The sequence below is a fragment of the Triturus cristatus genome, chromosome 4_1, assembly GCF_964204655.1.
Source record: "Triturus cristatus chromosome 4_1, aTriCri1.1, whole genome shotgun sequence".
Lineage (NCBI taxonomy): Eukaryota > Metazoa > Chordata > Amphibia > Caudata > Salamandridae > Triturus > Triturus cristatus.
The window spans coordinates 98751581-98769459 of record NC_140585.1 but is presented as its reverse complement, the minus strand read 5'-3'; the positions used below and the strand labels follow the sequence as shown (position 1 = coordinate 98769459).

The following is a 17879-nucleotide window of genomic DNA, read 5'->3' as shown; positions in this document are numbered from 1 at the left end:
CTAGGAGTTATGATGTTTGTAAATATGTATGTTCTATTTTAAGAGGTGTTGTATTTTAATCTAGGTATATTTTGAATGAATAGCTAACCAACAAATACTGTGATGAAAGCTGTTATACTGCTGTATGTCCAGGGAGATGTGGCTAGAGCTGCTGACTTTGGAACTTGGGAAATTCAAATCCTGGCCTCAGCGCTTGACTCAATAGTGTGTGATTCTGGGCATATCACTTAGTGGTCAATGCAATGTGTGCATTTGTGTAACTTCTCACTTGTTGTACACAATCCTCTCACATTCGCAAAGTAATGTCCTTTCTAGGTTAGTGCTATATAAATACCAATGGGCATGTGTGGTCAATAAATAACGCATTCTCCCTTACCTTTCTGATCGCAGTTTGTTCCTGTGTATCCTGGGTTACAATCACATTTGCCAGATGAACAAGAGCCATGCATGCAACTTAACCATGAGCAGTATGAGGCGTCTGCAGTCGAAGAGAAAAAGCATTGAAAGGTGCAAAATTACTGAGATGTTCACTATTAAAAATGGATAAAAAGAGACACAGCTTAGAAGTTGTAGTCTTGTCTCAAGTCTGTTAATCTTAGGAACCTGGTATTGAGTACTTGTAATAGAAAATGCCATGTTATAGCATTGCACTGTTGGTGACATGGCGGGCTCTAGTAACACTAGCTGCAGAAGCTCTTTCCCTCCCTTCCTGTATATTCCTGCTAGTCTTAGTTTAATTTACTTAGAACATGACCTCACTCTTTTGGAATCAAAGTCTGCGATGGAAACTACTAATAAACAATGTCAGCACACCTATCCCATAGCAGCAGCCCTCTCTGAGAGGCAATTGATTTCAAAGGATATTCCAGAACAAAATGGTTTTATTTTTAAAACTGAGAACTAGGCAGGTGTATAAAAACCAAAGGAGTACATGTTCAAACATTTTGGCTGGGTTAGCGCCACAAATGTGACGCTAATTGTGTGAAATGTTTTTGGGGAAATTTACTTTCCAGTGCAAAGAGCTGCTATGCATTCCTTAGAGCTGAGGGGGCATTACATGGGTGGTACATGGGTATTTCCATTCAAATACCCATGCCTCATGATGCAAAACCGTATCTACAAAGAATGGTAGACAGGGTTTGCTCCACTTCAAGGACAAATGTTTTAATTTCTCCATGCTTTTCCGACTTTGCATGAGTGCTGCCCTGTGCAGCACACATACAAAGTCAGAAAAGCTTTGAAATGTCTCTAGGCGAGACTCACACACGCACCTTGGCGCTATGGCGCTAAAGTGTGTGCGTGGTGCTCGGCAGCTGAAATCAGCACCGGCGCTAGGGAGAGGGGAGGAGAGAGCCGTATCTCTGAAGATATGGCGCTCTCCTGCTCCCTCCCTGTCATTCAGAGCAGCTCTGCAAAGCCTGCTTTTTTTGAAAAACCACTCCAAAGGCTACTGAAAAGTTTTAAACACATATCCTTTATCTTAATTTGAATATGATTCTGAAAGACCACTGTGAATGTGGAGTCTTTTCTCTTTTTACTGCAACATCACAAGGAGAGCAATTGTTCAAAATTGTTTATTACCAAAGACTGTTAGTAGTGGCATTAATGGTACCCAACATTTTACCTTATACACATATTCTAAGAATGTAGGTGTCGGGCCCTATTCGAGGAGCCATAGTGCAGACCGGGCCTTCTGGGCCTCAACAATTATTGTTGAGGTTGTTTACAAACTAGGCAATGTACAATTCCTTCCACACTTGAGTCTCCGGGTGGATAGTCACAATATTCCCTGGAAGGTAGTGTTGGGGGCCACAAACTCAAAACTCGACATCCATTGAATAGACACAAGACCTAAATATCCTGGCCAGTGCATGTCTTTTCGAAAAAGAGAGGTAATTTTATTCAGAGTAATACTAAATACCACATAATTCAGTTGAAGTATGCAGGGAAACACCCCTCCCCTTCTCTTCATACTCTGTCCACCTGGGCGGCCCTATCTAATACCCCTCAGTAAGTTATGGCAGGAAGATTAATTGGGCACAGGTGCGGATTTGGTTCCCCTCGCATTCAGTCTTCTTTTTCTTTATACCACCCCTCCGGTGTTGGAGTGGGTGCAAAACCGTCTTAAGTCTTCACACGCTCCTCCACGCAGTGTAGCAGCTTGGTCCTGACAGCGCGCAAGACCGCCAATGTTCGTGTGTTGGCTTGATACCGGTCACAAGAAAGGCTGGGCACAGCTCACATCTTTGGCATGTGTCCTTTCAGGGAGCAGTAGGGTGCTGCTTGGCAAGATGCTGGAGGCTTCAGCAGTCACCGCTCACTTCTTGGTCAACACCAACAACATGGACATCATTTAGGAGTCACCAAGGAGTGGAGGTTGTAACCTCTGGCTGACCCTTGCATTCCCAGGCAGTGTCTTTGTGAGCCCCGTCTTCAGAGATGGCAAAATCAAGGCCAAAATTATAGGGGTCGCTGCCTTCATGGTGTTGGGGCTCAGGTCTTGTTATTTGTCTTACTAACTTTTATTATGCTAATAGTGGGGCTCAATGATAAAGTGGATATGAGTTGTTTTTGATGCCCCCGACTCTGCCCCCCTCAGTATTAAAACATCTTGTTTGGTCGGAGCGCCTGGATACCCGAAGGGTCACAGTTTTTATGCGCTATATAAATATTTATACATTACATTACATTACATAAAGCGTGTGATATTTTTGTTAATTCTTAATCTCAGTTGTGGGAGGGCTTTTTCTATTATACAGAGTCACTGAGGATCTGATTAGGGCATGAGTTGTTTTCTTTAAAACAAGAGGCGTCTTATGAAACACTTAATTTTAATTCTTGGGTGGTGGTGTCTGTTCAGGATATAGAAGGATTTTTCATTTTCAACCGTATTTTGTTTTGCATGTTATATTTCATAGAGTAATGGCAGAAGAGATGACTAATAGTTTTTGGGATAGCAAGTAGATAAGGGGCAGCGTTCATCTATATATGACATGGTAGCAGTGGGTAAAATATTCCATTATCGGAAAGGTATGGAATAGAATTCATTTCAGAAGCTACGAAGATATTCAGAGTGTGCACACAGTGGTTTTTGACGTTTTGCAAATTTTAAAATCGGGTAGGAGGTTGCAGCTGGAGCACGTGAATGGTATAACCAGTTATATTGTACTGGGGATGTTTTTTAAGTTGTTGAGTTGATCTTTCGAGAGTCATTAGTGCGCCGGCAGTAGAGCAATATAGGACAGTAACATTGTTCCAAGATGGAGGTTCATTAGTAAGAGAACTTAAGGGCATAGTAACAAGGGCCGGCGATAACTATCGCAAAGCGCGCTTAGCGCTTGCATATTTATCGCAGGTGATCTCTGGAATTTATCGCCGGTTATCAACAACGCGCATCCCCCAGGCGATTAAAATTCCAGAGATAGTTGGGATATCGCCGTTGACATCCTAGATGATAGGGCCTGTGGTTTTAGCCACACAATCCACCCATTATGTTAGGTATGCCTTAGTCAGGAATTTAACAGACGTTAAATTCCTGCGTTAAGGCATACTTAACGCGATTTTATTTATCGCTAACCTTCCTTGATAATATCGCAAAGCTGCCTTCGCGATATTATCCCATGTTGCTTTTCACAGCCCCGCCTCTTTTGCATCTCATTATCGATGCAAGGCGAGGCGTGTGAAAAAGGGGCGATATGTCAAGGAATCACGTGCTAGCGTGCCCTTGATGACAATGCGATGATATTATCGCCGCTTTGCGCCCGAAAAAGGGCTCTAAAGCGGCGATAATATTATCGTCGCCCCTTGATAATATGCCCCCTATTTCCTTTGTTGATAGTTGATACTGGAAGGTACCAATAGGTTAACAGTGAGCAATAGGAGAAAAACTTCAATTTAAGATGGAGGTTCATTAGAAAGATGACTTAAGTCCTTTGTTGATGTTGACACTGGAAAGTACATAACCGGCATGCATAGGTTAATGCTCGAAATTCCGGTTGCTTGGGGTCCATTACGGTGAAGGAGGAAAGAATTTTCGTTACGGAGATCATGTGAATGAACAGGTATGAGGATAACAGGGAGAAGGAAGAAGGGTTACACAGTGGACATTTAGAAGACAAAGGCACTTACTATAAGAGTGGACACTGCTTAATTCATGTTTTTTGGTTTAACGTGCACAGGAGCAGGTTGTACAAAGTTGGGCTATAACGGTAGAGCGACTGGTAGAAACATTTTCAGTACTTACTAACATTTGGGTCAGAACGGTAGAGCGACTGGTAGAAACATTTTCAGTACTTACTAACATTTGGGCTAGAACGGTAGAGCGACTGGTAGAAACATTTTCAGTACTTACTAACATTTGGACCAGAACGGTAGAGCGACTGGTAGAAACCTTTTCAGTACTTACTAACAGAGTCCATGAGGGAGATGGAGTATTATGACATCTAGAGGTGCTTGACAGAAGCGTCTTTTTATGAAGTTTCTTGTATTTTCAGAAAGCGGCAGAATACTTCAGAATGCATGTTTGTACACGCAGTGAGTTTACCGTATATTAGAACATTGGAATGTTGGGAGCTCCATTGAAAACAATGGAGTGCTCTGGGCTTATAATGGCTGGTATAAGCCCGGAGCTCCAACATTCCAATGTGTCTTTGTTCACAGCTCTGGCTGTGAACAAAGGCTTCAGGGAGCCGGAGGGGATTTCAATCCCCTCGCGCTTCCTGAAGGCTTTGTTTTGTTAGAACATTCTGCCCTCTAGTGGCAGAATGTTCTAATAGCCTTATAGCCCTTCGTAGCAGGGCTATTCCGGCAATTAAAGTCCCGCTGCTTTGTTAAAGTCCCTCGCCTTCGGCTCGGGCCTTTAACGCTGCAGCGGGCCTTTAATAGCCGGTATAGCCCGCTACGGCGGGCTATAAGGCAATAGTGATGAGACAGCACCTTGGTGAAGTGAGATATTTAAATACTGGTGAACTCACAGTATGGATTGAGGGCATTAGCACATGTAATTGATAAGCATGTCACGGGCAGCACTCAGTTCACTACTCGAGGTTGGAGAATGTGGTGGTCTTTTTCTAATTTATTATGATTTTTTATTTTTGAAATTTAATTTTTGCACGAGGACGGGCAACTCATATTCTCTTGTCAAACACGCATGAAATTTTCCTTTTTCAGAGGAAGAAGAATATATATGGGTATCACCTTTGATAGCGCAGCTGTTTCAATTGGCTGCGCATATAATGTGTCCTTGTTGGTTACCATTGTTTATGTCTGTTTCATATCATAGTTGTGAACAATAGCCCGTGAAGTAGGGAGAGTATCCCGAAATGTATTGGGCTACAACAGAAGATTGTGTTAAAGATTGAAGTTTGTTCATAGTGTATTTTTGTATACACGCATGTATCATCGATTTGAAATAAGATATTGATGAACTTTGGAAAGTGAAAAGATGAATAAACCACGATAGCAGAGTGAAAATTGTTTTTTGAAAAAACTTGTTAAAGATTTTTATATGTGATAATCTTACAATATGAGTGAGTAACATATATGATATACTCTTTAGCAGTGCCCCCAGGATCCACAGCAGTGTTTTTATTTTGCAATAATGGTATTTATTTATTTGAAAAGTTTCATATAGCGCTAGCTAGACCTGGAGGTATCAGAGTGCTTTACATGAGATAGGACATTGTTTCAGTACATTGTTACATAGTTACATCAGTTCCAGTGCCAGTTGCAGTCACCAGTACATGCTAGGAGAAAAACGTGAGCTTACACAATAATATAAGATATTAGCGCATAGTATATCCAAGACACACGTCTTATTTGGAGTGGAAGGTAGCGGGGGGAAAGGTAAACAGGACAGGGGAGAGCAGACAGAGTCAGGTAGACCTGAAGAGGGAAATTACTCCAGGGGGAATAAAGTAGTCAAAGCAGTTGAAGATAAGAGACAGATAAAACCGTGAAGCACCGTGAAAAACAATGTCCAATGTCCGGCTGGGTGGTTGAAGGCCGAGGGGCAGTCCCAGAGCCAGACTCTTCTACAGCTGCATAGGACAGCTCCACCTGGCATCGGCCAAGGGTACTCGGGCTCCATGGTAAGTACAAATAGTTATAGTTTCAGCCTGTGGGGCATCATCATAGTTCCAAAGAAGGCATCAGTCCTGGTGTTGCTGGCAGGTGCCATCCACCTCGTCCTCCAGCTCGCCTCCTGGTTGGAGGGCGTAGGGAGAGATCACTGGCGTCGTCAAAGGGAAAAGGTTCCCTATCGGCGAATGTAGTGGAAACGTCTTGCTCAGAGGGGTATTTTGTATGTAGAGGGACGGTGCGTAGCCGTGGCCTATGACTATGATTCAGGTGCAGCTACAGGGCATTTTGGACACCAGAGTTTGATGGGATGATGGGCTAGCTTCATGGGATCCCGCTAACACAATGCATCAAATGCTGTAGGAAAGACTGCTGTCTGTAAACTGTGGTCTTAACATATGGCGCAATCTTGACTGCCGAGCACTAGTATTACTAGTATTACTCACTCAGGTGTTGTGATCAGGCCGGGTTAGCATACCTACTAATCTCCTTGGTTGTGCGTAAAGACAGCTGCCCCCGTCACTGCTGCTGCACCCTTTCCCCAGGATCTGTGGCTCACCTAGAAAGGCAGCTAGTTTAGGCTTCCACCATTATGAGGTCAGGCAGGCCACGTGGGAGCTTCCCTGAGAATCTTGACCTGGCGCGAGGGGTGCTTGCTGGTCTCCTGTGAATAGCCTGGTGATGGCCCCCACGTTGCTGCCCCTACACCCCTGTCCTCCGCCTCTGTAGCTCTCGTGGTTAAGGCAGCTTATTAGGAAATCTCTGGCTGCCATTTTGGGTCAGGCAGACCGTGCAGTTGATCCCCGGTGAGTCTCTGATGGGCGCGGGGGGGGGGTCCTTCTGGACTCCTGGGATAAGTTTGATGAGGGCTGCTCCCGTTGCTGCGCCCCTGTTGCCGTAACTCATGTGTTTCTCAGTTAGGCTATGCCGGCCACCATTTTGGGATCAGGCAGGCTGTGTGACAGTGTCCTTGTGAGAGTTTGCTTAGCGCAGGGGAGGGGGCGGCACTCCTCTATTCCCTCCCGATGCATGGGCCGGCCAATGCCTGTCCTTTTATTGCTTCATCCCGCGTTGGCGATAAACGCAGCTCTCTGTCCCGCCGTTTCTGTGTCCCCCCCAAAGCTCACCTGGAAGCACGCACCGGACTAGGGGTTCCCCCCGCCAGGAACGGTTTGCCGCTGTGGGCCAATGCTGTGCTGACAGGCACTGCCCTGTGACGGGCTGCCGTTTCTTGAGGTTCATCAGTGCCAGCCCCTCACTCAGCTTTGATATCATCACTGCCAGGTCCTTCCACATGGCACCATCTCCTGATGTTAATTCTCCCCCTAAGTTGAGCCGGGGGAGTTTACGGGTTTGCTGTATTCAGCGCTATGCTGGGCCTCTGTAAAATTGGGCTAGATTGCCTACTTTCCTCCGAGCAATCTCTCGGTGGCAACGGAGCCGAGACGGACTACGTCCTCTCCACTATCTTGAATAGTGTATGACTGACAACATACACACCCGGTGAGCAAGCCCTTGTAAAGAGAAATATAAATACAGGATAATAGTGTGAACAAGAAATCACAACAGGATTAAGGTACTTCTGCCACCCCTGGTATTATGGTGATTCGATGTCCATAGCTAATAAGTAGCAACACAGTAGGTATAGTCCAACGTAGGCTGGTGCAGGATTCTCGCAAGGCAGTAGTTATTGCAGTACATGGACCAGTGCACGATTCACGTAGCACAACAACTATAGGTCAGCAAGGTCAGTGGATAAATCATGCAGTACAGTAATTGCAGGACGCATTGTCCCAGTGCAGATATCACTCAGTATGGCAGTTGTGGCACGCGAGAGACTGGTACAGTTTGTAACAGCAACTGCGTGGAGAGGCTAGGAGAGTCATTGCAGTACAGGTCACTTCTGGCTTCGCTCTCTCGGAGCCGTTAGCTTTTACTTGATTTCCGTCAACCAAGAAGATGCTTGGATTCTTTTTCGGGATAGTCACTTCTCCTACACGATCAGGTGGATTACTGTCCTCACACAGCAGTCAGACTTCCCTAAACTAGAGTGACTATCAGCTCCTCCAGTAGGCGTCAGCTGATGTCTCCTCATCTTTTGGAGACTGATTGTTACACTAATGCCAGCACTCCAAGAACTTTGCAGAGAACTTCGTTCCTTGTTCATGAAGCATTTGTAGCTGGAACAAAAGGGGCGGTTTCAGCCCCACATTTATACTCATTTTCGAGACAGGAGATGTGAATCCACTGTCTCAAACTTCAGAACCGGTTTGGGGGAAGAGCTCTTTTAAGGGTCCTCATGGGTTGCTCTACAGTTACAGCGTTGGCTGTGCTAGTTATAATTAGAGGTATGTGAAAGTATGTCTGTGAGACACTTGCCACAGCTACATGGGCTTTGCAAAATACACTGTGCCGCTGTCAATGGTGATGTTTTGTACTTAAAATAAAAATTGTAATTACCATCAGAATTCTGAGCTGCCTGGAAGTCCCAATGAGTGTAAATTTGGAACTTCAAGCCTGGTTGTCAGGGATCCAGGAGGCTGGATATATTCCCTTGAAAGTCCCCCTCTGCCTCTTGGTGTACATGGCAAGGACCCCTAGGATCTTGGGTCCGTGCTCTAAGTCTAAACCTCCATGTTGCAAAGTGAGGAGAGCTTCTCTGCTCGGCAGGGTGAAGAAGTGCTGACTGGGCCCTGAGTCAGAGTTTCGATTGGGTCTGGGGTAGAAGCCCCCATCCTGGGCTTCACTAACTGGCCTGCTTGCACTGGCAACCACAGGGCTCCCCTGCTTGGCCAGAAAAAGAAGGTCTCACTGGGTCAGGGTTTTTAGTGAGCTCTGCGGTGGAGGCCTCCATTCTGAGTTGGCTTCTCTGGGCATTAATGTCACAAAGTGCCAGGGATGTGGTTCCAGGGGCCCTGTGAGGACTTCTCTACTTGTCTGTGTTGGGAAGGTCTGACCGGGCCCTGGGACACTGTTCTGGTTGGCCGGGGGTGACAGCTTTTGGTCACTGGGCTCCATTCTCTGCACTGCCATGTCCCAAAATGCCCAGATGGGTTCCGCAGCCACCAGGTGGGCTCCCCTCTTTGGCTGGGTAAACATTCTCTGACCAGACAGTGGGTCAGAGCTCTGACTGGCCCTGGGCTATATTCTCCAAGTCATTGTGTCACTTAGGTCCACAGATCCATTCTCCTGCTTAGTCAGGATTAGAAGCTCTGACCGGCCCCAGGTCAGAGCTCCGATTGACATGGGGGTGGAAGCACGCTGCCATGAACTCCCTTCCCTCGACGTCTGTGTCGCAAAGTGCCTGGGACAGGATCCCACAGGCACTGGGAGGACTGCCCAACTTGCAGGGTTAAGAAGCTCTATCCAGACCCTGGGTCCAAGCTCCAGCTGGATTAGGAGGAAAAGACCCCAGCTCTGGGCTCCATTTTCCTGCCTGCCTTGTCGCAAAGGTCTTGTGGCAGGGTCCCTCATGCATCAGGAGGGCCCCTGAGCTTGGCTGGGTTAATCTGCTCTATCTGGTCTCTGGATTAGAGTTTCGGTGTACCAGGGGGTGGAGGCCTCCATCCCTGCGCTCTGTTCTCCAGTCTGCCATGTCTCTAAGTGTATGGGACGGTGTCCCGCTGGCCTTGGTAGAATTGCCCTGCTTGGCTGGGATACGAGATTTTGGCCAGGTCCTGGGTCAGAGCTCTGGCTGGCCTTCGGGTGGAAGACACCCTCTGCGGGATCTCGTCTCTATTTCGTGCAGCTATTAGAGCACAGGACGGGGTCCCATAGGGCAATGGAGGACTGCTCTGCTTGGACAGGTGAAAGAACTCTGCATAAAAGTAGGAAAAGGCGATGGACTATCCAGGCTGCACCTCACTTAATAATCCCTTCTAGAATAAATGACCTGTGCACAAATCCTCCAGCACTTGTCGCCCTTAAGTGTCACTGTTCAACAGATTCCAAAATTGTTATAAGCGAGGAGGTGCATCAGGGGAATAAATCCAGTCTTATAGGTTTTGTAACAACTTCCTTTATTTCTCAATCTTCAAAATTCTTTTTATTTTTATAACAAGTGTGATCCAGCCAACCCGTTTTGTTCCAAACCACTCCTGAAACTTTGTCAGGGCTTTAAATTTCAATCAAATTTATCATCCTCAGTGGTGACCAATAGTCCGGCAACATTTGTCAGAATATGACATTTTTTAATTCAGACCGCAGTCAGACGAGATGGCACACTTTTCATGGTTGCGGACAAGGGTCTTGGGATTGCACACATATTCTGACAAATGTTGCGGGAAGCCCCTGGCTCCTCAAAGGATGAGCTGAATATGATTCATAAGATATGCTGTGACCAGATGGCTATCCTTCCAGCCCTCTCTTTTAGCCTGGACATCTGGTCACATAGCAGACTGGACCTTGAAATAGGGGGCAGGGAAGAATTTGCCATTTATAAATAGGCTAAAGTCTTGGACAGGTACCTCTTGGATCATTCTGTGCTGTTTTTAATGCTAACACTGGCAAGACATAGGCTTCAAATACAATTTTGGTGTCTGTAAATGGAGATATTGAAAGATATGGTATTAATAATATAAGTCCGAGCTTAAACAACCTCGGGGCATATTATCAAGGATGGCATTAAAATTATCGCCGCTTTAGCGGCAGAAAACTGCAGCTAAAAGTGGAGATAATGGGCTTAATAATAAGCTGCAGAGAATTCCAATAGAAGCCCATGTTCTGGTGTGAACATGGGCTTCTATTGGAATTCTCTGCTGTATATTATCAAGCCCATTATCGCCGCTTTAGCGGCAGTTTCCTGCCGCTAAAGCGGCGATAATTGTAATGCCGTCCTTGATAATATGCCCCCTTGTTCTTTGGAGAGAACCAGGGCTCTGCGAGCAGCAAATTGCTGGAGTGGGAAGCGTACAAGGTGGCTCTCAGGGGGAATGACTGGCTGAAGTATAGGGCAGGTGCTGACCTGGAGAGGAAGTTGACGCACCAGGATAAACAAAGTGATCAGACAGCCCAAGCTCGGCAGGAGTTGGCTGCTGTAAAAAGACTGCAAAATTCATTGGCACTTAGTATAGACAGCAACTGTTTTGGGAGGACGATAAATCCCGGAAGTTATTAGCATGGCTTCTGCACAGAGATAGACTGCATACGCATATAAGGCTGCTAAACACTGAGCAGTGGCAGCCTTTGCAGATTCCATTGGAATCAAAGGAACTTAAAGGAGCTCTAGCTGACATGCCCCGGGCTAACACTCCTGGAGCAGATGGGCCCCCTGTTGAGTTCTCCCAACTACTGCCTGACTTAATCCTGGAAATGTTAATGCAGGTATTTCTGGAAGAGAAAGAGAGACAGGAATGCAACCATCCTCTATCAGGAACGTAGTGATGTTCCTCATCTCCAAGGAGTGCAGAGACCCATGTGAGCTTGCCTCCTATCGACCGCTGTCGATGCTGAACACAGATTTGAAGTTACTATGTAAGCTCCTAGCAAACAGACTCCTCCAAGTGGTGGGAGCCCTTAGTACTTCCTGACCAAGTAGGTTTTATCCCTGGCAGAAGTACGATGAACAACATCAGGCGCTTGAACCATGTGTTACACGAGCTGGAGTCTTCCAATGAGGCCTGTGCACTCCCAATCTTGGACGTGGAACGTGAGTTTGACACCATAGGCTGGCGTTATATGTGGGAGGTCCTCCAACAAATGGGGTTTGGACTGCGATTTATGAGGTGGTTGAAACTTCTCCACAGGGACCCGATGGTAAGAGTGCGTATGAAAGGGTTGGGTTCTGAATCCTGTTGGCTAAGAAGGGACACCAGACAGCGGTGCCCCATCTCACTGCTGCGTTTTGCGCTCACAGTGGAAAGGAGACACTTGTAGGGAAGAACAACATTTAAGACAAACAAATTGTTTGTTGTAACGCTTTTCGCCCTAAGTGGGATGGGTATTCCCAGACGTGGGACCCGTGCTCACTACGCCACTGGAGTCAAGCTATCCTGGCTGATGACGGCTGATAGCCAGAAACCGGTCCTAGGATGCTTGATTCCGGTCCAGGGAAGACATGGCTTGGCAGTTCGGGCTGGACTGTTCCCATGAGGCACAGGGTCAAGACTGATTTGCATATGGCCATGTCTAAACTGGGGTGGTGTAGTGGGCAAAAGAACGATGGATTTAACCCAGATCTCTTGACTGGGGGAGAATGTCTGCATTGTCAGCATTCCGTCCATCAATTGTTTGTTGTAACGCTTTTCGCCCTAATTGGGATGGGTATTCCCAGACGTGGGACCCGTGCTCACTACGCCACTGGAGTCAAGCTATCCTGGCTGATGACGGCTGATAGCCAGAAACCGGTCCTAGGATGCTTGATTCCGGTCCAGGGAAGACATGGCTTGGCAGTTCGGGCTGGACTGTTCCCATGAGGCACAGGGTCAAGACTGATTTGCATATGGCCATGTCTAAACTGGGGTGGTGTAGTGGGCAAAAGAACGATGGATTTAACCCAGATCTCTTGACTGGGGGAGAATGTCTGCATTGTCAGCATTCCGTCCATCAATTGTTTGTTGTAATGCTTTTCGCCCTAAGTGGGATGGGTATTCCCAGACGTGGGACCCGTGCTCACTACGCCACTGGAGTCAAGCTATCCTGGCTGATGACGGCTGATAGCCAGAAACCGGTCCTAGGATGCTTGATTCCGGTCCAGGGAAGACATGGCTTGGCAGTTCGGGCTGGACTGTTCCCATGAGGCACAGGGTCAAGACTGATTTGCATATGGCCATGTCTAAACTGGGGTGGTGTAGTGGGCAAAAGAACGATGGATTTAACCCAGATCTCTTGACTGGGGGAGAATGTCTGCATTGTCAGCATTCCGTCCATCAATTGTTTGTTGTAACGCTTTTCGCCCTAAGTGGGATGGGTATTCCCAGACGTGGGACCCGTGCTCACTACGCCACTGGAGTCAAGCTATCCTGGCTGATGACGGCTGATAGCCAGAAACCGGTCCTAGGATGCTTGATTCCGGTCCAGGGAAGACATGGCTTGGCAGTTCGGGCTGGACTGTTCCCATGAGGCACAGGGTCAAGACTGATTTGCATATGGCCATGTCTAAACTGGGGTGGTGTAGTGGGCAAAAGAACGATGGATTTAACCCAGATCTCTTGACTGGGGGAGAATTACTGCATTGTCAGCATTCCGTCCATCAATTGTTTGTTGTAAATATAAATATCAATGGGCATGTACGGTCAATAAATAACCCATTTTCCTTACCTTCCTGATCGCAGTTTGTTCCTGTGTATCCTGAGTTACAAACACATTTGCCAGATAAACAAAAGCCATTTCTGCAACTGAACCATGAGCAGTAAGAAAAAGCATTGAAAGTTGCAAAATTACTGAGATGTTCCTATTAAAAATAGATAAACAGAGACACAGCTATAGGGTTTACATTTTATGTCAAAACCAGAGGCTCCTATTATGCTTTCTTATTTTGCTTTAATTATAACAACAGCCAAGATAAGCAAAAACTAAAGTTCCCAGAGGGCCCAGCAAAACAACTGGCCAATGGGAACACAATAAAAACGAAACCTTAGAACCAATCAGAACATATTAGCCTAGATAACGTCACTACTGACTGCAAAGCTTCCTCTTTTCTTGCTGCTCGCAGTCAGATAAGTGACTTATCTTTGTTGCTCTGCTATTCCTTATTGTTTAAATGGTATTACAGTGCTTTACATGTGGTGTCAAATGTTTTATCCTTAGGGAATATTTACGGAGTTAGCCGCTCTTTGTTAGCGCATTTTCTCTCTTTCCTGTTCGGCTTTAAGTTGTTTACCCCACACGCCCGGTAGTCTCTTGGTCTCTACCGTTGCGCAGTGTTTATTTGCCTCCCGCTATTTTCTCAACGGAGCGTGCACTGTGCCACTTTACTTTGTTTCCCCCCACACGCGCGGTAGTCTTGGTATTTACATTGCGCAGTTATCATCTTCCCGTCCGCTCTTTTCCCCTCGGAGCTCGCGCTGTTCCTACCGTTCCGCGGCTGGTTTCTGGAGCTTCTGAAAGCTCGCTCGACTGCTCCGGAGCTTCTGCTTCAGCGGTAGCGGTTCCGCCCATTGGGGGAGTGCCCTAGCTTGGTTTCAGTTTTTGTTAACCCTTGCCTCACTCTGGTTACACTGGTTATATTGGTGACTATGGAAATTGAAAGTTCCCCCGGTTCTGACTAGCAACAGGATGAAGGTGAGTCCTTCAAAAATGATTTGAATAAGTTTATAAATACTTCAGTGGAGTCTGTAGTGGAGACGTCTATGAGACGTTTTTCCAAGGGCATGGAGAGTTCCATGATGAGTCTGTTGTCCAAAGCACTGGCTCAGTCTGCGGGGGAAAGCAGAAAAAGAAAGGTGGTTCCCTCTGCGTCTGTTTCTGTCTATAATTCTGCATCACGTTTGACTAGCGAGGTTTCCTCACATTTGAATGAGGACTATGTGCCTCCCAGGCCTCCGGCTAAGCTCAGATGGTAAACGCAAAACTAAATTGAAACATTCAGAGGTACCCAAAAATTTGGGTATTTCCACCATTTTGGACACTGATGATGCAACTGACTTATTTGACTTTTTTGCCGTGTCCGTCCCTCCCTCCCCGCCTGCTAAAAAATCCAAATTTGATTATTTTGCTTTTGAGCCTGTCTTGGATTCGGAAGGGGTTCCCATGTTCGACCCTGCTTCCATCCGTCACCCTAATTCCACAGAATGGTTCCCTGCCTCTCATGTGGGTGATTATATTTCCACCAGACTTCGTCTCCCCTTGGAGGCATCCGCTAGATCTAGATTGAAGTCTGAATGTCCTAAACCCAAATTAGCTGACAAAGTTGCCATAGTCCCTTCCATTGATCAACCTTTGCTCACCTTTTTCTCTAAGTTTGGCAAGGACCCACGCAAGGGTATGGACAAAGCCTGGTCCACCTGTCAGGATAAACTGCTTGATGTGGTAGGTCCCTTGGCGCATATATTTGACTTGGCTGAGACTGCTTGTCTGGAAGGTACGGAGTTGTCTGCGGACGACATATCTCTGTGGGTGCAACGAGCCTTTTGTCTTCTAGGAAATGCTGATGCTACGATCACACACGAGCGCCGTAAAGGGCTTTTGATTAAACTTGACCCCAAATTGGCCAATCTGGCCTCACAGGATCCTGGCAATAAAGCGCAGGGCCTCCTAATTGGTGATTTTCTGGTCAAGGACCTCAGCAGATTTGTGTCTACCTTCGCCTCTTTGGATAAGGCACGACAATCCATTAAGAAAGTGTTTCCCCCTCGGGTTTTTGGACGGGCCGGCAGAGGAAGGGGTCGCTCTACCGGTCGTCCCTATTCCAACCAAGGCTCCAGAGGTCCCTTCAACTCTGGTTCCCAAGATTACAAACCTCAATTCTACCCGCAGAGAGGACGTGGTTTCAGGGGTCGAGGACAAAGGAATTTCCGCAACAACAACCAACAAGGTAGGTCCTTCTCCACCGTCCCCGGTGGGAGGTCGTTTAAAGTTTTTTCTACAAAAGTGGAGAACTCTTACTGCAGACCCTTGGGTCCTCAACACAGTCCAAGGCTATGTTATAGAGCTTTATGCGTTGCCTTCCCAAACTGTGTTCCCTCCTCCTCTAGTGTTCTCAACGGAAATGTTTCAACTAATTTCCCTGGAGGTGCAAAGCCTCCTCCTAAAGCTAGCTTTTCAAATCGCCCCATTCAATCCCATAGGGTTTCTCAGTTCCATTTTCCTTGTCCAGAAAAAGAACAAAAAGATGCGTCCTGTCATAAACCTAAAATGGTTCAATCAATTTGTCGTGTATCGCCACTTCAAAATGGAGACTATCATTCATTTAAGAGATACCCTTCGACAAAACGATTGGATGATCAGATTAGACTTGCAGGACTCTTATCTCAATATTCCGATTCATCCTTTCCATACCAAGTTTCTGCAATTCCAATGGCTAGGCGTAACCTATCACTTCACTTCTCTTCCTTTCGGTCTGTCGTCCGCACCATGGTGCGTTACAAAAGTCTTGAAACCAGCGGTGGCCTTCCTTTGATCCCTGGGGATCAGGCTTATAATTTACCTGGATGACATTCTGATCATGAATTCAGACAAACAGCTTCTTCTGTCCGATCTCATCACTACTACTCAATCTCTGCTACACGATCTGGGTTTCCTCCTCAATCACGACAAGTCCATGCTCCTCCCTTCCCAGCACATTGAATTCCTGGGATTTCTAGTGGACTCTTCCATGGCGTCTCTCCTTCTTCCTCAATCAAAGGTCTCAGCCCTCAAGTCAGAGATTTCTCACGTTCTCCGGACCTCCCTCATTTCCCTCAGATCTCTCACAAGAATCGTAGGCCTTCTCTCCGCTTCCATTCAAGCTATTTTTCCGGGTCCACTTCATTATCGGGTCCTTCAACGTTTAAAAATCAGACATCTTCGTCAGGGACTGGCATACCCCGATCTTATCGCTTTGGATCAAGAATCTCGCATCGAACTTCAATGGTTGATCGACCATTTAGATGCTTGAAACGGGCGAACTATTTTCAGCCCCAGATCTTGTGTTAGAATCAGATGCAAGCCTGTCGGGTTGGGGCGCCCGTTTTGGACCAATCTCGTCTGGTGGTACCTGGTCTCGAGAGGAGTCGAAATTGCACATCAATTGTTTAGAGATGCTTGCAGGCTCCTTTGCGATCCAAAACCTTACAAAGAACAGGGTGTGGTGTTCCATCCTCCTGCGTATGGACAATGTTTCTGCGGTGCGCTATATCAACCATCTAGGTGGCACCAAATCCAAGACCCTGGCGGAGCTTGCGAAGAGTCTTTGGGAGTATTGGCTGTCAAACAAACTATCGCTGACAGCAGAGTATCTTCCAGGAAATCTCAATTCTATCGCAGATTGGCACTCTCGCTACCTTCGGGACTTCAGCGATTGGATACTTCTTCCATCCGTCTTCCAATCTCTTTCTCAAAAATGGGGCCCTTTTTAGGTCTCGCCTGAGACAGCGCTTTAGCGCTGCTCTCGCGAGAGCTTTTGTAAATGGGGGATCTGGAAGTGCAAACGAGTGCTTTCAGGCCTCCAAATACAGTGCATGTGCGCCGGGCGCGTGCACCATTTGGAGGCCTGAAAGCACTCGTTTGCTTTCACTTTCGCGGGCCGCACAGTGATCGCGATTGCGATCACTTTCACACAGTGCATGCGGCGCCCGCACCATTTGGCAGCCTGCGTGTACATTTCGCGGGCGCTTTGATGTTCTCAGTGAGCCGCACGGCCACTGCGAACATCAAAGCGCCCGCGAAATGTACACGCCATTTGCCACCCCCTCCCTTATCCCACTTCCACTTATCCTTTCCTATCCCTGCGTCTTTTCTTTCTCTCCGCTTCACTTCCTTTTCTGCCAGCTCCTTGTTTCAGTTAGGACTTGACAGAGTATTTCTCTCACTGCATACTGTCCATGGTCATATTTCATGTCGAAAGATAGCTCAGTGGGTAAATACGCCTGCACAGATTTTAAACCCATGCCTACTGGTTCACCCGATTATCCTTTCAATATCACTGTAATAACAATTTCGAGACAGTAGTAGCGCCTGTTTGATGATGCTGAATAAAATACACTACTTACCACCCTTATTTTGGTGTTGTTTGAGTGCATGGTTGCAGCTCTGTAGTTCTGCTCTCAAACACTAATCTACAGGTCTGGCACTCTATGCTGTTTTCTAAAACAATGCAGACTGCCTAAAGTGGCTACCGAATGCCCCCTAGTGCCTTGCCTTGATTGATGGCTAGTTGCCGTTCT

General features: G+C 46.7%; 1 protein-coding gene across 4 annotated transcripts in view; it reads right to left on the bottom strand.

Moving 5' to 3' along the window:
- Positions 1-17879, bottom strand: part of LOC146839642 (uncharacterized) — a 766602-nt gene that overhangs the window by 546985 nt on the left and 201738 nt on the right. For all 4 annotated transcript variants that reach the window (XR_014981114.1, XR_014981115.1, XR_014981116.1 and 1 more), the window contains exon 4: positions 377-478. Coding sequence is in view for 1 of the 4 variants with exons in the window: in XM_085651730.1 (XP_085507856.1) it covers positions 377-478 (102 nt within the window). In the remaining 3 variants the exon portion in view is untranslated. The remainder of the gene's footprint in view (positions 1-376; positions 479-17879) is intronic.